Raw genomic sequence first — 18,930 nt, 5'->3', positions numbered from 1 at the left:
CCGTACAGGGCTGAGTAGAGATGACGAGGGAAGCAAGAGTATCTGACGAGAAGACGATGTCCAGAAGAGATGGATGTCAGTAACTAGTTGAAGGATCAGCAACCCAGAATAGGGAAGAGAGTTTGACAGGGAGAAGCTTGAGCCCCTAGACGACAGATGGGGTGGCTTGGTAAATGACGCAACGACGAGAGAGAAACCAATTCAATGAACTGAGACAAGACGTCTGGCATTCTCCCAATCTGTATCATGTATCACGGCGTTGCCATTGTTACAGTGTAACACGACACCTGACGTAACCTCCTCTTTACGATAGCTAATGATGGGCAATTGATAGCGGGAGGCTCCAGGGCCCCTCCAGCGCATGCGGGGAAGCTCCAGCGGTCCACAGTTCTAGGTACGCATGTTCCCCGTGCAGAAGGCGCCCACAGGCCCTCCATTGTTGCAATATTGCTACTGATTCATATCTCTATGTAACCTCTTTAAAAAGGTCTCATCTCTAGAGCATCACTAATCCTGTTATTACATTGACGATAGATTTAAGAGTTACCAGTACTACTAGCATATCAGACCCATGGGTTTCCGGCAAATGGACACGTCCAGGTACTGTCAACGGGCGAACATATCATCCTGCAGGTGACCAATCAGGCCACAAGGCGGTAAATACGAGTTCCGGCGCTCCCAGTGGCGTGTGATCCAACCATCACCTGAGGAGTAACCTAAAGGCTAAACCTGACAGTAAGGGTGAAGCCTGGAGAATATGGCTGCAACTTTGAAGGCAGTTAGCTCGTTAGCTCACCAGCAAGGGTTAGTAACACTAGGTTACTTCAACAGAGCCTACGGAGCCTGGAATAGAGTTCCCTTCGCTGTAATAGCGGTGGCTCCAGGCCCTGGCCAGTAACGGCAGAGCGACCAAGGGAAGAAAAAAAAATGAAAAGGGCAAAACTTTAGCATCACTCCATCTTCTCTCTCTCTCTTCCTCTTTTTTCTCTCCCTCATTCAGCAATGCATCCTCCCCCCCATCTATTACCCGGCATCCTCTGGCGTGGGAATGTCGTACCTTGAACTTTCACATAATCTCGCCGATGCCTTCAATGCGCTGGCTGACGAGGCACAGGCTCTGAATGACCGCCGTGTCGTTCTGGAGCACAAACTGCGTTTTGCCCATGAGCAGGTAAGAAGACCATCGTCATACTTCTGCACGTTCCAATACACCATCCCAATGCCCTGCTCCTGGTGTCTGCAGGGACAGCGATATGGCAATGCTGCAGATCTGTCAGCCAAGGGCAATGCTGCAATATTGGGCTTCTTGGTGGCGTCTTGTTTCGACCCTCGTTTTGGTCCAACCAAGACCGAGGCCTAAACACCGAGCACCGAGGGCCGACTATCGCTGCTTACCTCATGCAGCACCACACCTCCGCCTCCTGCCCGGGGGGGGTTTTATCATGATGAACAACCTTTAGCTCTAGATCACAAGCGGCTCAGTCTGCTGAGAGTGAAAACATATCATATACCTCTGAATTTTCTCCCACATATATACATTATTTCCATTTACTGCACATCATTATCCCACTTGGACGCTCATGCTGACACACGACGCATCTGTCCAGTTCCAGCACCTGGCCGACAAGTATGCGCCTGCCTCGCCTGACATAACCGACACGTTAGCCAAGCTGCAGCTGCCTCCTCACACATCGGTCGACCGAACTTCCCCTGTGCCTCTCCTCAGACGGGAGAACCCACTGTCTCAGCACCACGTCGCTGTTGTCATCCGAGACGGCCGCCGTCTGGCTTCTCAGGTAGCCTCGATGACCAGCAAGATGTCCGATTCGACGCGAGACTCCGGCTCACGTACATCAGGTGATAAGCCGTCATCCATGTCCACTGCTCTGGAGCAAGACTTTACCATCGAGGGGAAAAAGGGAAATCTGCAATGTCCCTTCTCACGGCGCCAGTCTCCCGATCGCTCCGGTGAAGAGCCCGAGGAGGAAGCGGACGACCAGCCAGGCCCAATGCCCCATGACATCGACGACCCTATATGTGCTGCCATGTATGAAGAGTCGGCCGCACTCAGTCATGCTGCCAAAAGCAACACGGCAAGCAAGTGCCCTATCCGCTATATGGACAAGCACTCCCCCGAGGAGATTGCCCACTATGTGGAGACACACAAGCATGAACTGCCGCGTAGCCACGAGGTTTGTCTTCGTCGTTATAATAATGAGGAGCAAGTCAAGCAGCTGGATTCCAAGTATGGCAACATTGTCAGCATGGTCGAGGGTCTCGGCCAACTGCACCAGTCGATGCTCCGCGAATCTGGAGAACAGCTTGAGCCGACTCGCTACGTCGAGGGCGATAAGGCATCTAATGAGCGTGTGCAAAAATGGGCCACAACGGTAACAGCCTCGGCTGCGTCCGATCTGGAGGAGGCGGTTGAGAATACTGCTGCTCCCGAGCCCGACGAAGATGATGACGACGCAGCCCGCCAGGGTCGCTTTGACCGACCCCTCAAGGAAGTCAGGGTTGGCGAGTCACCCAGCCGTCCCTGGGGCATCAGCGTACCCATCTACGACATGCCCGGCTACGGGGATGAACTACCCTTCTCTCCTCCTCCAGCCCCCGTTCGCATGAGCTCTGGCCATGGCAATGCCACGTCGCCACATGACGACGGGCAGCCGCCGGCCCGCAAGCCAGGCAAGTGTCCCTTTGATCACACCAAACTCCAAGGCTTCCCAGGTATGGCGACGGCCATGTCTCAGCATCATGGCCCTGAAGTCCAAGATGAAGAGGATATCGACGCCCCCAGAACGCCTCAACCTCCCCATAATTTCACCCCCGCTAAGGAGCCTTCCACACATGCCCACGGCCACCCCCCTCCACCCCTGACTTCCTCATCTCGTCAGCACCTCGGCCAGCCTCCTGCTTTTATCAAACCAGGCAATGGAATCACCGGTGGCCCCCCTCCTCCCAACGGGGTCCACGCCCCTCCTCAAATGGTGTTCACGGGCCCCGTATTCATCGGATACCCCGTCGATCAAGCCATACAAATCATGAACCAATACCGTCCCCCGGCGGTGTAAAGTATACGTCTTTGCTTTTTGTTTTTTATCATGCCCCATTATTCCCTCTTTTGTTTACAGCAAGCAACTCTGGTATTAGCGATGGCGTCTGTGAAACCTTCTTTTCATACATATATGTACACCCAAGTCAGGGCATGATGGATGAGTCTGCAGGTATTCTCAAATATCAAATTGGCAACTCTTTTCTTCTATTATTACATTTCATTGAGCATGATGGCTCCGATTTCGTATTCTAATCCATCACACGCGATATAAATCTGATGTAAATGTCTCATCTAATAACACATGGACACTATAAATCCAAAGAACCGAATCCCCATCTCCTGCTTCTTATTACGAATTATGGGAAGAGGCCAGCATTGGCAGGCTACCAAGAGTCTTGCCTCTGGCGCTTGATCTTCTTGCTATCCTCATTGTAATCGTCGCCATAACCGACTGGGTCAGCAGCAGGTGTCTCCCATAGGGATATATCATCGTCAGACATGAGCGCGGCAGCATCCTCCGGGTCGATAAGCCCTTCCTCCTGATCGGCGTAGTCGGCCGGGAGAGTGTGAGAGGGAGACAGGCCCCCAGCGCGACCCTCCTCAGTGAGATTGTCGCGGGCCAGCTCGGCGGCCCGGGTCATGGTGCGCTTGTAGATGATCCATCCCACAGCGACGCCGACGGCGCCGCCGGCAGCCATTCCGAGGTAGTTGATCAGTCTGTCGCCAAAGGACATGTCGTCGCCGCTCTCGGCCAGGATGGCGAGACGGCTACCGATGAAGACGTGGACGAGAAGTTTGGGACTGTTCAGGTCAGACGATGGTGATGATGATGGCAGGTAAATAAACCGGCAAGGGAGAGGAGGGGAGGGGAAGAAGGGAAAAGAACAAAAACTTACCTTGAAATAGCAGTTGAGAGGGCAAAGGAAAAGGGGGTTATGCTAGGCAACGTGGCGAGGAAGCCGTTGCTGATGCTAAAGGGGAGGGGACAGAACCTCACGCCGGTGAGGTAGAGAATGCCATCGCGGCGGAGGACCTCGCCCAGGGCGACGAAGCGCGGGTCGGAGCCTATGAAGCGGTGGACGCGACGACTCATGATGGTACGGCAGGCCATGAAGGAAGCCAGGCTGCCGACAACGCAGGCAGACGCGACGATGGGCCACCCGAGCGGGAAGCCGTACACGAAGCCGCCGATGGTGCAAGCGGTCGAGTATCCGATCATTGGCGGCATAGAGGTCATGCAGACCAGGAGGAAGACGATGAGCCAGCCGCCCGGGAGGGCGCGCCATGACTCCGATACCTCGCCCAGCCACCCGAACACCCTGTGGCTGAAGATCCATCCCACGATGAGCAGGATACATAAAATGGCGACGGACAGGCCGCCGAGCACACGCTGCAGCGGAGTCGACCGATTCCACATCTCCCAGCTATAGTTGTTGGCCCACTGGGCGTACGCGTATGCACGCTCCACAACGGACTCGGACGATGACTGTGACCCGGTCGGCAGCGCGACGGATCGGAACGGAGCGGTCGACAGGCGGCGCTGGTTGTTGGGATTCCTGTCAGCTTCGTCGTCGTTGTCCTCGCCACGCGTCCATGTTCGTGGTGATGACGAGCGTGATAGTGACGGGGAGACGGAGAGGCCCTGGGCCGTTGACTGGTAATCGGCTGGCATTGTTCTTTTTCTTGTTCTTCCTATTTCTTCGCGACGTTCTTTATTCCTCCTTCTCGAGATTCTCCTCTTCTGTATATACCCGTCTCGTCTCGTCGTATATAAGGAGTTCGCAACCGTCGCTCAGAGACCTCGTCGTCAATTTGTTGTCTCTGAATGGCTTGCTTGCTTGAACCTTGGATCTGCGTCGAGTGCCGGAGAGAAGGGCGAGGGAGCTTTCGAAGTCTCGGGGGGGTCGTCAGATGTACCTTAGACGATACATGTCTGTTCTGAACTCAGAGTATATGGAGGATGAAGCGCTCGTAGACGGGAGGCGGAAGATAGATAAGGTTTGGAAAGAAAGAATATGTTGCTGACACGAACGGGTGTCCGGGTGCCACGGGTTGCGAGGGGGCTGTATATTACTGCTGTGCTATGACCATTTGCTTGGCATACTTGGCTTGGGTACATACTCGTGCATGTGTGGAATAATATCATAATCACGGCGTAGTAGTAGCCCCGTCTAAAATGAAATACAACGACGGAGCACAGCCCCACCACTTGTGTCTCTGCACTTGTACTCGTACAGACGCTGCCGGTTTCATCTTTCTTCATCTTTTTTTCCCTTTTCCTCTTTCTTTTACTTTTGAGATCTACAAAATTTTACGCCTAATTCTCATATCGGATATGGACCGCTTTTTTAAGATGATAAGTTGAATTCCTTGATTTTTTGCTAATTTTACTGTTTTTCTTCTTTGGCAAAGAGTCGGGCTGGATTACATTTGGGGTCATCGTCGACCAGCACTAGGACCCTTGGGCGGATCCCTGACCAGCAGCCTAACCTTGCCGTCCCCTATCTCGACGGCCTGGTCAAGGATGTCGACGGGCTTGGTGCCGTTGACGGCAACACCGCCGCTGGACTGGTCCGCCTCCTCCTCTTCCTCCTCGTCGGCCCCATTCACCGCATCTCCCTTCTCCAGGGACTTGTCCCAGCTACGGGGGTCAATACCCAAGATGCCACCCATGTTGTTGCGGTCCCCGGGTACCGAGAACTCGCGGTAGGCGTACCTCCACTGGTTGAGAAAGTTGCGGATCGCCTTGCCCACCTTGTCCTTGCCGTTCTTACTGTGGTGTCCGGACCCCGTGATGGCGTAGATGGGTCGAGTCTCCTTCCCATTCTCCATGAGGACCTTCTCCAGGTACTCTACCGCCTCCTCTGGGTGCAAGCCGTGGAGGTCGACGTACATCTCCGAGCTATTGCTGCCATTGTCGCCACTGCTGCTGCTGTCACCGCTGCCGCTGCTACTGGCCCGGTTCTTGTTGCGCTCCTCGTACAGCTCTCGCGCTGCCTCGCGGTGGGCCTTGCGCATCAGGTCGTTTTCGCTCTGGCCGCGTAGGCTGAGTGCCTTGGCTGCCCGAGCATCATTACGGTTCCACGCTTGGGCAGCACTGTGCTTTGTCAGAAGGGATCATCTCTGCTTCTCTCTTTCTTTCCCAGACTCTCCAGTAATGTTTGTCCAGGAAGATAATAAGAAAACGTCTAAAAACCATACCTCTGCAAAAACTTGTTCCTGAGGCCGCCGTGCTTTATGGCCTCTTGGCGAGCCTTGAGATAGGCCTTATTTGCGCGTTCTCCCGTCTCTAGCCAAGGAATGTTCTTGGGACTGGGAATAGCCTGTGCGGCGGCGCTATCCTCGCCATTCTTTACGGCGGCCACAGCACCATTACGGCCGCTCTTCTTGGCGGCATCGGGGGTCAGCGAGACAGAGCCGGGGGAGGGGCTCATCTTGACTATATCGGCCAATGAGGAGTTGGGCGTCGCGTTTTCCCTGGAGCTGTAACCGTGGCCACCGCGCTTGCCGTGATGCTTCTTGGCCTGCTTGGATGCCGAGGCGGAGCCGAGTGAGGGAAAAGCCTCGGTGTCGTCGAGGGCGGGAGCGGAGGCCGAGGCAGAAGATGAGGACGACGCCTGTGCTTGCTGCAGCTGTTGGTCCCTAGCCTGGTGACGGCTTCCGGGGCGTGACCGAGATCGGGGGCTCTCGGTGCCGTGACGCATGGGGCGCAAGCCCGGCGGCGTCAGCATGCCTTGTCCCATCATACTGGTCGAGCCTGCAAAGCCGGCAAGGTGATCGCCAGTGTCACTCAGAGAGGGGAACGAGTTAGCGTCGTGCAGCGGCAGGTTCCCGTGTCCCCTGGAAGGCCTGGAAGGTGGCGTCTGTGCTCCGTCGAGCGATAGCTTGTTTAGGAGCTTGGCCGGGTCGTGGGAGAAGACGCAGGTGTCACCCGCGAGGCAGCTCCCCATCATCCAGTACCTAGAGCCAAAATCAGCATACATATAGAAGGGGGGGTTGGACCCTAGGCTTTAACGTCAAACAGAGACATACTTGCAAAGATGGTTGCTCAAGTCGTGGCTGAAACGGCAGTCCGCACGCAGGCACTGTCCGGTGGACATGTAGAATTTGCATATTATGCCAGACTTTTGACTGCTAACGGGGGTGATAGGCCGGACATCCGGAGAGACGGATTTTCCCACCAGGACGTTCCTGGGCTCGTTGGGCGGTGTGGAGACGGTGAGGGAGACATCGTCCGGAAAGGAGTCCATGAATGAAGCAATGGTGGCACTGAGGTCGTAGCTGTGGGCAGCAAGGGCCGTCTCGATCTCTTCGTCTGTGCGGACCTGGCCGAGGATGGAGCGCAGCATGTCGTAGGGGGACATGTCGGCGTGCTGCGAGGAGACGGAGGAGAACTCGGGAGCGGCGGCGTTGAGCCCACTTGAGGTTCCCACGGAAGATGACAGACTGACGGCATCATCGTTGACGAGCCACTCGACATTCTCAGTCTGGTACTCGCCCTGTATCTCGGTGGCGGGTGTAGTGTCGCTGGCGAACTCGTAGGCGCTGAGGTTGGGGCTGTGAGGCATGGCAGCAGGCGTGACGTAGCCGGGGCGAGGCGAAGCCCTCGGGGACGAGAAGGGAGAGGCTGTCTTAGCCCTGCCAAAGTTCGAGGGGACGAAGCCGGGGGGTGCGAGGGGGCTCACGCCCAGCCGGGGGGATCCGGAAATGGGTGTGGGCGAGGCGCGGAATGAGGCTGGCGAGGCGCGGCGAAGGATGGAGTGACGGATTGGTGGCGGTGAGGCCGAAACGCTCGCGCCGTCGCGGTACCTCCATAAAGCGTCGAGGACGGCATTGTCCAGCGAGGTGCCGGTGAGGCTCGTCTGCTTCTTCAGGACCTCCTCCAGCCGGTCCGTCTTGTCCTCGTCCTCGAGCGTCGCATCCTGGAGAACAGGGAGGCACAGGTCGTAATGTTCGTCCGAGACCATTGCTGATGCACCGGTTTGGTTGCCCGGGGTGCAGGCATCCAAGTTCGACTTGCGTAATCGAGCAAAGAAGCAGCCAGGAGGCGAGTGGTGGTGTGGTATGTGGTCAAAGTTGACACAGGTCGGATTTGAGAGTGCGAGGTGTTGTTCGAGAGAGATTTAGAGTATGTTTCCATAGAGCAGTGAGCTTTCTATACAGAAAGAAAAGAAGAAGGAGAAGAAGAAGAAGAAGAAGAAGAAGAAGAAGAAGAGAGAGAAGAAGTAAAAAGCAGTCAGTAACAGCGTTGGGTGGTGTAAGTGAATGAGGTGCGCGCCCAGGAGGCGGTCTCCTTTCCTCCCCGAGATGGAAGAGAGAAGAAGGGGGGCGGAGGGCGTCACAAGGTGGCACCAGCAGCACACACTGACCTCTCTTCTCGATTCGTACAAGAGGGGGGCGAGAAGGGGGAAGGGCACACACGAGACGGTCCACGACTCGCAAGACGAAAGCACAGAAAGCAAAATTGAAAAAGAGAGAGAGAGAAAGACAGCGATAATGAATATGAGGAAAATGCAACTTGGACTTGGGGGGGGGGAAGCAAAGGGGATTGGGAGTCGCAAACGATGACCATCGAGGCGGCTTACATAGCGCGGTCGGGGACAAGTGACGGGACAAGGTAATAAGTCAATCAATGCTACGGATCCCGATCGAGTACGAGCGAGTCCTGACAGTCGCAGACTAGAGGAGCAGCAGAGTGCGAGAGAAAAGTAACAGGTACGGGATGTGACGGGCGTCTTGGCCACGGGCGTAGGCTGTGGCTATGTATAGAGTACCTGAGAATATGGTACCTACGGACCTACGGACTCGCCTATTGTTGGTGCTAATGATACTGGATCCATCCATTGCGGAGAGCTCGGGTGGGACCCGCGCCCCTTACCTAGAGCCTAGAGCCTAGATGGTAGGTCCATTGGCCCGCTAGACTCCGGGTAGGTTATAGGCCTCTCCAGCACTGATGAGCAGCCTGTACGTGGCGCCCGATCTAGTGTCATACGCCTGTAACAGGGATAGATTGCTACTGAGATTGCATATAAATTACAGTATCGAGCTTCACAACCTCTTATTATCATTATTATTATTACTATTCGTACCTCTATATTATTCAACGGCTACTGGTCAGTAGCTGTGCAGAGCAATGTGCAAGGATTACTAGAAAGTATTACCATTCTAACGGTAATAGGGAACTTCAAACAATGCCTTTTGTTTTTCTACAGATATATAGCAACATGCCTAGTACGAGTAGTAGTTAGTAGGCAGACGTTGATCCTACTTGTAGCACATTCCGGAACAGCGCCTCATGCAACACAGACCCTTTTCCTTTCCAAATACTACTAGTCGTACCAGAACACTATGTTCATGTATCCGTGCTCTCATATGCTCATTACGGAATCTCCTCATCAACATCGTCCCCGTCGAACCCAAAGCTAAAGCCGCCGCCTCCACCCCCTGACCGGTCCTCATCAACCACCCCAGCCCCCACAACAGCATCCCATTTTCGCTTCTTCCCACTCTTGCGGTCCACCAGATCCAGCGCCTTTTCCAGGGCCTCTGGGTTATCCTGCCTGAGTCGGCTGACGAGGATCCCAAAGGGGTCTTGCACGTCCTGCCGGAACCCAGAGACCTGATCGGGCTTGTCTCGCAAAAAGGCCAGCGCCTCGGACAGGTGGTGCAGACTGGGGGACTGGGGCACAAAGTTCTGAGTGAGGGCTATGCCGGGCTCCGTGTTGACGACGAGATGCCACCACCCGCTGGGGACGTGGAGGATCTCGCCGGCGCGGCAGATGCCTTCTAAGCACTCGGGGAGCTGGCGGGCCTCGTCGTGGAAGGTCAGCAGCCACTCGGCTATGCTGAGCGGGCTGGTCACCTCGCCGCCGTCACGGGACACGTACACACCCGGTACTTGGGCCGTAGGCGGGAACATGATCCAGTACTTGGCGCCCGAGATCACAGCGTTCCAGGCGCTCGTGGCGTTGGGGTCCTTGTGGAACTTGGAGCCGCTGCGCTCCGGTCCAACAATGAGCCATCGGTGTGCCGGACGCTCCTGGCCGAGCAGCTCGAAAAAGTCCGGGCCGAAGCACTCTGGTCTCCAGTATGCTGCTGTTTTCCCCTCCTCAGAAGCGTCTCGCCCGACTGTCAGGCCCATCTTTTCTGCAAAGGCCCGGTCAAACAGGTACAGGGGGCTCTCGTCCATGTTATTCCGCATGTACTTGCAGTAAGTGGAAAAGGTCCAGTCGACCGCCTCGGCGCGGAACGGGACGTCTCCGTAGTCCCGTAAGAGAGTGTCCATCGTCCATTCAGTCGCAACCGGCCAGTTCTGTATGCACTTGGACAGGATAAAGGGCTCTCTTGTCCAGTTGTCGGCAAACTCGCCATATGTTAGGTTGTCGAACCGACGGATGCTATTGGCCTTGGGGATCCCCGAAGTGTACTGCTTCAGATTGATGTTGCTGCAGGCAAAGGGCCTATGCAGCACGTCGGAAAAGACGTTGCCACAGTCTACCTTGGCCCTGCAGTTGTCCGGGATGCCTAGCGTCGTGTTCCTCCATGAGCCTGTCCACTGGACTCGTCGAGTGGCACCGTCGGAAGAATTGTATCTGTGGGTGTTGGTGTCAGTCTTTCGAGGCCATCCCTGCCATATCAGTCCAGGTAGCACAGATGACTGGTAGGTATACGTGACGCCACGGTATATGACTGTAGGATGTGGACTCTAGAGTACATGGCTATGTGTGTAGGTGTGTGTGTGTGGCTCGGAGAGAACATCTTACCGTAGAAATAGCGCCTTCCACAACTCTTCCGAGTGGCAAAACGCGTAGAAAAACTTGCAGGTGTGGCCCATGGACAGCAGTGACGACTTGTCCAAGTGCTCCAGGACAACCGTGAGCATCTCATCCGGCAACAAAGTCCACGACCCAATCGATCTGCGGGCACTGACGCCGTCGAAAAAATACTGGTTCCCCAGAGGCTTGACGCCTAAGGGGTGTGTTGGGATAAACTCTGAATCGACGGCAGAGTCATCGTCCTCTTGGACATTGTGCTCTGCTGGAAACGGGACAGCAGGTTTGCTGTCTGTGACGGGTCCCGTAACATGGGAGGTTGTGGTGACGGCAGAGGGCATTTTGGGTAATGCCAATGACTCAGGCCAGAGTGCTACAACTGAGATGGTAAGTCAGATGGTATTTCAATTGTCCAGGAAGGAAAAATGCCGGGAGTTCTCTCGATAACTGTCAATAAGCCGGGTACTGTTGGAAATTTCCAGTATACATATACATATAAAAAGTGAAGAAGAAAAAAAGGAAAAAAAAATACAATATTCTCACCAATGTGGTAGTGCGTCGGTGGATATGCGTATACAGAGTGGCGAGATGTTAAACAAAGGCTTGGATGGGTATTTACAGTGGGCACTAGTTCTGCGTCCAGTGAACAGAATACATAATAAAATATGGTATTTCAGAAATTTCATTGAGACTCTACCTATGATAGATGTCGAAGTGTGGCTAGCGGCAGTCTAAGAAGAAAATTAGAATCGCATGTGCCGTCGTGAAGAAAATAAATTCAACAGTAAGTCCAACAGCAGCTGTGGCTTATCATCTGTGGCTGGTGTCTCATGGCCCCGTTTGGGTGTTTGGCCCTGTAGAAATCAGCGGTTTGTCCCACTTGTGAGTCTCTTTAAATGGATATCATTGGCTCTCATCGTTTTTTTTTCTGGACTAACGCAGGCGGGGCTCTCTCACCAAAAGCCCAGCAGGCGAAAAAAAAAAAATCACATCCCTCTTACCCCCCCAGTGCGCCCCTCCTTCGACTTGGTTTTTTTTCCTCCCTTTCTCTCTTACAATTTTCTTCCCCAAGGGATCCATCGCCGAAACAACAAACAAGAACGAGATTATTCCCTAGATTCTATCCAGCTCTCGTGTGATTTCGAGAGCGTTAGGGATCTAGTTTTTTTATTAGTCCTTCTTTCATCACAGTCTCCGTCACCGGTGTCTGTGATCCTTTTTTTCGGGCTTTTTTACCCCACGATAATCAACATCTAGGTCGAGCTGTGCTTGGTCTGGATTTTTTTTCTTCAACCGCAATCATGGCTTCTGCAGACAAGGGTCTCGAGGATGTCCCTGAGGGTGAGCCCTTTCTTCGTCTTACTTTATCTGTCCATTTGCTTCATCTCGACGGGATGCGTGTGACGCTGCTGTCGAGCGAGAGAGGGAAATTTTTGTGGTTGTGTGCGCTGGGCGCCTGCGCCTGTGGCCCACCTTCCGCCAACATTTGACCCCTCGTTCGGCACGGTTATCATCCATGACTAGGCGCGGTCACAACCCTGTCATTTTCTTTCCTTCTACCCCGGCGATACATCATCATATGCGTTCCAGAATGGCCACTGACTTTTTTTTTTGTGCCTCGTAATAGGACAGATCGAGTCTAACTACGACGAGACCGTCGACTCCTTCGATGACATGGCTCTGAAGGCTGAGCTCCTCCGTGGCGGTGAGTCCCCCGCTGTCGCCCTTCCTCCTCTTCATTTTGACCTCTGTTGTCGTTGTACTGTAGTCGAAATATCATACTGACGTCACAACGAAGTTTACGCCTACGGTTTTGAGCGTCCTTCGGCCATTCAGCAGCGTGCTATCATGCCCGTTATCAAGGGTCACGATGTCATTGCCCAGGCCCAGTCCGGTACTGGAAAGACAGCTACCTTCTCCATCTCCGTTCTCCAGAAGATCGACCCTGCTGTTAAGCAGTGCCAGGCTCTCATCCTCGCCCCCACCCGTGAGCTGGCCCAGCAGATCCAGAAGGTCGTCGTCGCCATCGGTGACTTTATGAACATTGAGTGCCACGCATGCATTGGTGGCACCAGCGTTCGCGATGATATGAAGGCTCTCGGCGACGGCCCCCAGGTCGTCGTCGGTACCCCTGGCCGTGTCCACGACATGATCCAGCGTCGCTTCCTGCGCACCGACTCCATGAAGATGTTCGTCCTCGACGAGGCCGACGAGATGCTTTCTGTAAGATATTCCCCTTCCCCCCTTCCTTTACACTCTCCAAAGAAAAAAGTACTAACCTACTTTTTCCCTCTATATAGCGTGGTTTCACCGAGCAGATCTACGACATCTTCCAGCTGCTCCCTCAGTCCACCCAGGTCGTTCTCCTGTCCGCCACCATGCCCCAGGACGTCCTCGAGGTCACGACCAAGTTCATGCGCGACCCCGTCCGTATCCTTGTCAAGAAGGACGAGCTTACCCTGGAGGGTATCAAGCAGTTTTACATTGCCGTTGAGAAGGAGGATTGGAAGCTCGACACCCTCTCCGACCTGTACGAGACCGTCACCATCACCCAGGCCGTCATCTTCTGCAACACCCGTCGCAAGGTCGACTGGCTCACCGACAAGCTTACTGCCCGTGACTTTACCGTTTCGGCCATGCACGGTGACATGGACCAGGCTCAGCGTGACCTGATCATGAAGGAGTTCCGTTCCGGCTCTTCCCGTGTCCTGATCGCCACCGACCTTCTGGCCCGTGGTATCGATGTCCAGCAGGTTTCCCTGGTCATCAACTACGACCTTCCCGCCAACCGTGAAAACTACATTCACCGCATTGGTCGTGGTGGACGTTTCGGACGTAAGGGTGTTGCCATCAACTTTGTCACCGCCGAGGACGTGCGCATGATGCGCGAGATCGAGCAGTTCTACAGCACCCAGATCGAGGAGATGCCCATGAATGTCGCCGACCTCATCTAAGGGCTGAAGAGGACAACGGAAAAAAGGATACCGACTGACTGCAGCCTTTTTTCTTGTTCCTCTTTACTTCCTTCGGTTCTTCTAGTATTACCCTCTTTCTTTTTCTGGACTTCTTTAATGGACAATGGAAAAAAGCGAGAGGAGGAGGAAATTTTTTTCCTTTTTTGATTCCATGATAGGCATCGAGAAGAGCTCAAAACAAAAAGACCAAAAAAAACTCAAATACCTGCTTTTTTTTGTTCCCAACCTCTCATTTGTCCCTTTTTCTCTCTTTGTTGTAGCAGCTGAGGATAGAAATCTACTTTTTTTAGAGGGGGCCACATCCCGGGCCGTGGAGAGATGCAAGAGCAAACGACATGAGAAGACGAACGAAGCAGACCCTGGAGCGGCGTCTGAATGGAAAAGGTTTTTTCTATTTCAAACGGTGTTCGTTGTTGTGACAGAGAAAAAGGCTCGGGAGAGGAGAAAAAGGCCGTGAGGGGATATAAACGCATTCCCTTGTTTATTGTTTTTTTTTTCACGTCTCTTTTTCTTACTTTTTTTTCTTTCTTTTTCCCTTTTTTTGTTAACGACGAATTCACGAAGAAGGGGAAGGAGAAAGGAGGGCAATGGTGTCCTAGGCTACCAAAAGTAATGCAATGGCTTTCTTTACGAGTTTGAGTTCCAAAGTGCAAGAATTGTGATGTCCAGTTACCCTCACTCGTATATCTGGAAATGCGTAGTGGCTTGTGAGATGCAATTTGTCCAGCGCGCGAAGAGGATACTATTACAAGATTAATACATCACCACCACGGGCCATGAGCAGTTGATAGAAAGTGTTGATATGTACTAGATGTACGAATACTAATTGGTCTGACGATATGAAAAAAGATGGTTTGCGTTCCTCGTCCACTCTGTTGAAATAGAAGTAACTTGATATATGATTAAGAAAAAAACGCCCAGTGGTATAATAATAGATCGGTGGAGAATATTTGGCCACACAAGATACCGAAATCCAGTGAAACAAAGGAGAGTAGAGAAGAAAAAAAGACACGATCAAGCTCGTCTGGAGCCAACCCCGCTCATTATACATGCCTTATAGAAGATTACCTTTTTTTGGTTGAAAATCTCCAGATGGATTTTTGTTTTGTTGAAGAAAGGTTTTCATTGGGCCTGCCCAAAAAAAGACTGATTCGGAGGAGGACTCTTGATGGCCTGACCAGCATAGGCACCGGGTATAGGCACGGCGTCGTAGATGGGCTCGTCGTCTGCCACAGGAGCGGCTTGGTGAGGGGTGGGCTGAGACTGAAGCTGAGACTGGTGGTGGGGGACGGGCTGGTCCTCAGCCACGAAGCCAGCCTGCTTCACCTTGGGGGTGGCAGAGCGGGCCTTTGAGGGGGGAGCCTGCAGCTTGAAGTCGGTCTGCGGAGTGGGAGCGAACTGGGACTGCGGGACGGCGACGCGGCCGCCCGGGGTGAAGGGGGACTCCTCGATGTCCCCGAGGTTGCGGTAGGCGGAGCCGGGGGGGTGGCGGGGGGACATGGCGTAGCTGCTGAGGGCGGGGGATTTGGGGCCGGCGAAGCCGGGCGTGTTGGGAGCGGACTGGGAGCGCAGCTGGGCGAGGTACAGGTCCGTGCGGGCGCGGTCCCTCATGTCCATGGACTTGGCGAGACGGCGCTTGGTGTAGTAGCGGTAAAAGACGACGCTGTAGAGCAGGATGCTGATGACCTCCACCACGATCTCGATGATGATGCAGATGATGGACCAGTTCTGCAGGCGGCACACGAGCTGGTAATCGACCTTGTCCGAGTATACGGCCGAGCGGGTGTTCTCGACGCACGCCCAACCCCACATGTCCTTGTTGCCGGAGCTGTTGCGCGAGTGCTGGAAGAGAGCGGCGGTAACGGCCCAGAGACCCATGCTGAAGGTGAACTGTAATGACGAAATTGCCGTTGTGTTAGTCGAGCGGTAGGGTGAGGGTAGGAGTAGATTCGGCCCAGTTTTGGGGGGAGGAGGGAGAGGAAGGAAATACGCACCCATGCGAGAGCAAACATGGTGTAGTAAGTCGTCACCTTCTCAGCTCGCTTGTGTCCTCCACGGCAGTAGGCTGCCAGAATGACTATCGAGGCGAGGAGGGACAGACAGGCCACAACGAGGACGAGGATCTGAGGCCACGGGTTGGTCGTTGTGGCCCATGAGGGCATGGTGCTCTGCTGGGGCAGGGACCTTGTGGCGTTGAAAATCGCAAAGGTCGCCGACATCATGGACACGACGATGAGCGAGCAGCTAAAGTTGACTCCGCGAAGGGCAACCTTGGCCAGACGAACTCGCATCTTGATTCTCTACGGTAGTGGTTTCACACGTCAGTCAAACGAATGGCACACAACAGCCTCTTAAATGGCAAGAGAGAAAAAGGGAGAGAAGACATACGACATCGCGGGCCTGTTCCTTGTCGGTCAAGCCCTCACGCTTCTCCAGAATTTCCTCCTCGCGGAACGTGGGGCTGAGGGGGTTGTTGTTGGCGTTGAAGTGCCTCCCCGGGGTGCCGGGAACCTTCATGGCGCTCTTGAGGGGTGACTTGGGCGTCATCGGTATGTTGACCGTAGTTGTCTTCTCCTGACCACCAGCACCAATGTATCCGAAACCAACGTCCCCGACCTGCGGTTGGACGACCTCCGACTTCTCGGGGTCGGCAAATGGCGACTTGCCGTCGACGGGCGAGTGAACAGACGTGGCCTCTGCGAAGCGAGGAGTGCGGACCTTGAGCGAAGTTTCCGATGATGATGTCGAGTCGCCAGTTCCTGTGCGGGTTGGCGTGAGGTTTAGAGCGGCAGGGCGCTTCTTGTCTTCGGCTGTATATGTGATGTGTGTGTTAGCAGACATGGTTTTCTCGTCTCTCTTCTCTTGTGAGAAGCTTTCTAGGCTGACGGACCTTGCCGAGCCATTTTGTCGATGACAGTCTAAGAGGCTGTGCCGAGAAGGAGTAATACGGAAGGATGACAGCTGTAGGCAGTTGTGTTTGTGTATTAGACCGAAGGGGCAGGACAAAGAGTGCTTCGACACAGTCGACAGCAGTGACGATGAAAGTAAAGATGTGAGGTAGGAACAGAACAAAGAGAGAAGAATGAGTCCAGCTACCCAGGGGAACAGAGCAAGAGAAGGAAAGTTCGCCTCGAGGATCTAGAGGAGGGACACGGGAAGTTTTGAGGGGACAGACGGCCTCGACAACGGCAACCCGCTAGGACATACAGGAGTGTGGAACCGGGGAAGGGGGGGGGGGGGGGGGGGGGGGTGGTGTACAGGAGGGCGGGGAGTGAAAGGTGATGAAAGACATGACTTGAAGAGAAGAGATCGCACACATATTTTATCAATGACTTGCCTTGACGCTGGGACGGGTGGTTAGGGATGAGAGCTGATAGGCGGAGGGGGAAAAAAGGCCCAGTGACAGGCCGATTTTGAAAATAGACGCCCACGATGAGGCTTTCAAATGTGGGCGGCTAAGTACGTCGTAGTGCAGGGATGGTGAGAAGCGTGTGAAGTGTAGACTGTACTTATCCGACTGAAAGGATATCTTTTTCTTATTGAAAAAAAGGATCATTACTTTTCTTTTCTTTTCTTTTCTTTTCTTTTCTTTCATGTGCACAATAGGGTTGCAAAGAAGGATGAGGAGTATGAGTAGAGGGGGGGAGTAGGAAGTGGGAGAAGATGAAAGCGTGCACAATGTCACTCAATATCGATAATAATAGACTTAACTCCCTCACCGTTGGGAGAGGGGGGGAGGTTCGGTCCCAAAGGATAAGAGGGTAAGCCACAGAAGAGGGAAAAGAGAGACGGACTACAGCTTGCATGACCATGTTGGGTGAATGAGAAAATGTGTGTGTAGTGCGGAAGCGCCTGGCTGGTTCCCCTCCTCCTCCTCTCAGATCCATGTCGTCGGCATTCCTGGTCAAGTTCACCGATGGGAGGGTGAACCGCCAAGCTTACCCACAATACTGAGAGACGAAAAAAGAAGAAGAAAGGACGAGCTAGAGCAAGATTTGCTGCATGGTTGTGATGGTTTATCCCGTCCCGGCATACAACATTGAACATTTACATGAGAAAGAGAGAAAGAGGGAAACAAAGAACAAAGGGCCCCACCATCATGCTGGTCGACACAACGCAATGGTGGTCCCTGATTGGCGATTGACCCCTGTAGGGTAAACGCCCGGGTGTTAACCTTGCCGCTGGGGTATTGAACCCTGCGACGGCTTTCTGATTGGCTGGAGAGCTGCGCGCATCATGTTACCGCATCTGTCACCTGTCCAATCAGTGGCCCGGGACCGAGTGATGGACGATGTGGTGCTCCAGCCATCCTGCAGCTTCGGCGGCAACACGATGGATTGGATTCGTCTCTTCCCAGGATCACGGAGAGTGAGTACGTATAGTATAGTTGGTGCTCTGGAATCATTATCAGAGGGCTCTGATGCATGTACGAGTATGCTCTGCACATGTGTGCTCGCACTAAAATCGTACGAGACATCTGTCAGTATCCTGCCTCACTCTGTACAGGTGGTAATACTAAGTATTGATATTATCTACGTAAGCCCGCAAGAGCCACCACCGGTGATTGATCTTACCTGCTATTTATGGATTGCCTTGGGGGGGGGGGGTTAATCAGATGTTGTCTTTTTGATGGTTTCTTCGAACCATATCGTTTGAATCTCTTACTTTCTGACCATCGTGTATAATTTTTAGATATATAGAGGCGAGTAATGAAATTGATGAGATTGTAAATGAGTTTATTCCACAAGATATGTTTTTATGATACAACATGTTTTCGTACACAAGGGAAAGGGGAAAGCAAAAGACAGGGAAAAAGCAACATCCCTTCTACCTGAAATAGAAAAAGGCAGAATAAAGAGACGTATTATTCCATCCAAGCAACATTCTTAGAGTAAGAAGACTCAAAATCCGTTGAAAATCAGCTTCTTATTGACCTTCAAAACGACGTCCTCATATAGGGTAGATATTTTTTATTAGAATAAAAATTTAGCATGACATGTAATCTGTACAAGCCCTCACCTACGATTTACCGATAATTATCCGGAAAAAGAAAGACATCGGGAGGGGCAGATATCCTTATCAACTTATCAATCCAAAACTGGACTAGCGTAAGACTCATACGGCC

At 53.3% G+C, this 18,930-nt stretch overlaps 6 protein-coding genes across 6 annotated transcripts; 2 read left to right on the top strand and 4 right to left on the bottom strand.

Moving 5' to 3' along the window:
- Positions 1-1,048: 1,048 nt before the first annotated feature.
- Positions 1,049-3,074, top strand: GMORB2_6254 (uncharacterized protein; the record flags this gene model as incomplete). Its single annotated transcript, XM_035468224.1, has 2 exons — positions 1,049-1,171; positions 1,608-3,074. The coding sequence occupies 2 exons, from the start codon at positions 1,049-1,051 to the stop codon at positions 3,072-3,074; spliced, it is 1,590 nt and encodes a 529-aa protein (XP_035322205.1).
- A 367-nt stretch (positions 3,075-3,441) lies between these two features.
- On the bottom strand, positions 3,442-4,730 carry GMORB2_6253 (putative membrane protein YdjX, TVP38/TMEM64 family, SNARE-associated domain; the record flags this gene model as incomplete). Its single annotated transcript, XM_035468223.1, has 2 exons — positions 3,442-3,859; positions 3,955-4,730. The coding sequence occupies 2 exons, from the start codon at positions 4,728-4,730 to the stop codon at positions 3,442-3,444; spliced, it is 1,194 nt and encodes a 397-aa protein (XP_035322204.1).
- A 764-nt stretch (positions 4,731-5,494) lies between these two features.
- Positions 5,495-8,025, bottom strand: GMORB2_6252 (DUF1771; the record flags this gene model as incomplete). The annotated part of the gene is made up of 4 exons (XM_035468222.1): positions 5,495-5,884; positions 6,136-6,160; positions 6,260-7,018; positions 7,091-8,025. 4 exons carry the CDS (start codon positions 8,023-8,025, stop codon positions 5,495-5,497), a joined length of 2,109 nt encoding a protein of 702 aa, XP_035322203.1.
- A 1,412-nt stretch (positions 8,026-9,437) lies between these two features.
- On the bottom strand, positions 9,438-11,171 carry GMORB2_6251 (JmjC domain, hydroxylase; the record flags this gene model as incomplete). The annotated part of the gene is made up of 2 exons (XM_035468221.1): positions 9,438-10,650; positions 10,822-11,171. The coding sequence occupies 2 exons, from the start codon at positions 11,169-11,171 to the stop codon at positions 9,438-9,440; spliced, it is 1,563 nt and encodes a 520-aa protein (XP_035322202.1).
- A 960-nt stretch (positions 11,172-12,131) lies between these two features.
- GMORB2_6250 (translation initiation factor 4A) lies at positions 12,132-13,784 on the top strand (the record flags this gene model as incomplete). The annotated part of the gene is made up of 4 exons (XM_035468220.1): positions 12,132-12,171; positions 12,458-12,535; positions 12,629-13,053; positions 13,131-13,784. The coding sequence occupies 4 exons, from the start codon at positions 12,132-12,134 to the stop codon at positions 13,782-13,784; spliced, it is 1,197 nt and encodes a 398-aa protein (XP_035322201.1).
- Positions 13,785-14,927: 1,143 nt separating this feature from the next.
- Positions 14,928-16,613, bottom strand: GMORB2_6249 (uncharacterized protein; the record flags this gene model as incomplete). The annotated part of the gene is made up of 3 exons (XM_035468219.1): positions 14,928-15,695; positions 15,800-16,105; positions 16,194-16,613. Coding segments are annotated over 3 exons (1,494 nt in total), but the record flags the coding sequence as incomplete, so codon positions are not given.
- Positions 16,614-18,930: the final 2,317 nt, after the last annotated feature.

This window comes from Geosmithia morbida (assembly GCF_012550715.1).
Source record: "Geosmithia morbida isolate 1262 chromosome Unknown scaffold_5, whole genome shotgun sequence".
Classification (NCBI taxonomy): Eukaryota; Fungi; Ascomycota; class Sordariomycetes; order Hypocreales; family Bionectriaceae; genus Geosmithia; species Geosmithia morbida.
This window is presented reverse-complemented; position numbering and strand designations above follow the sequence as displayed.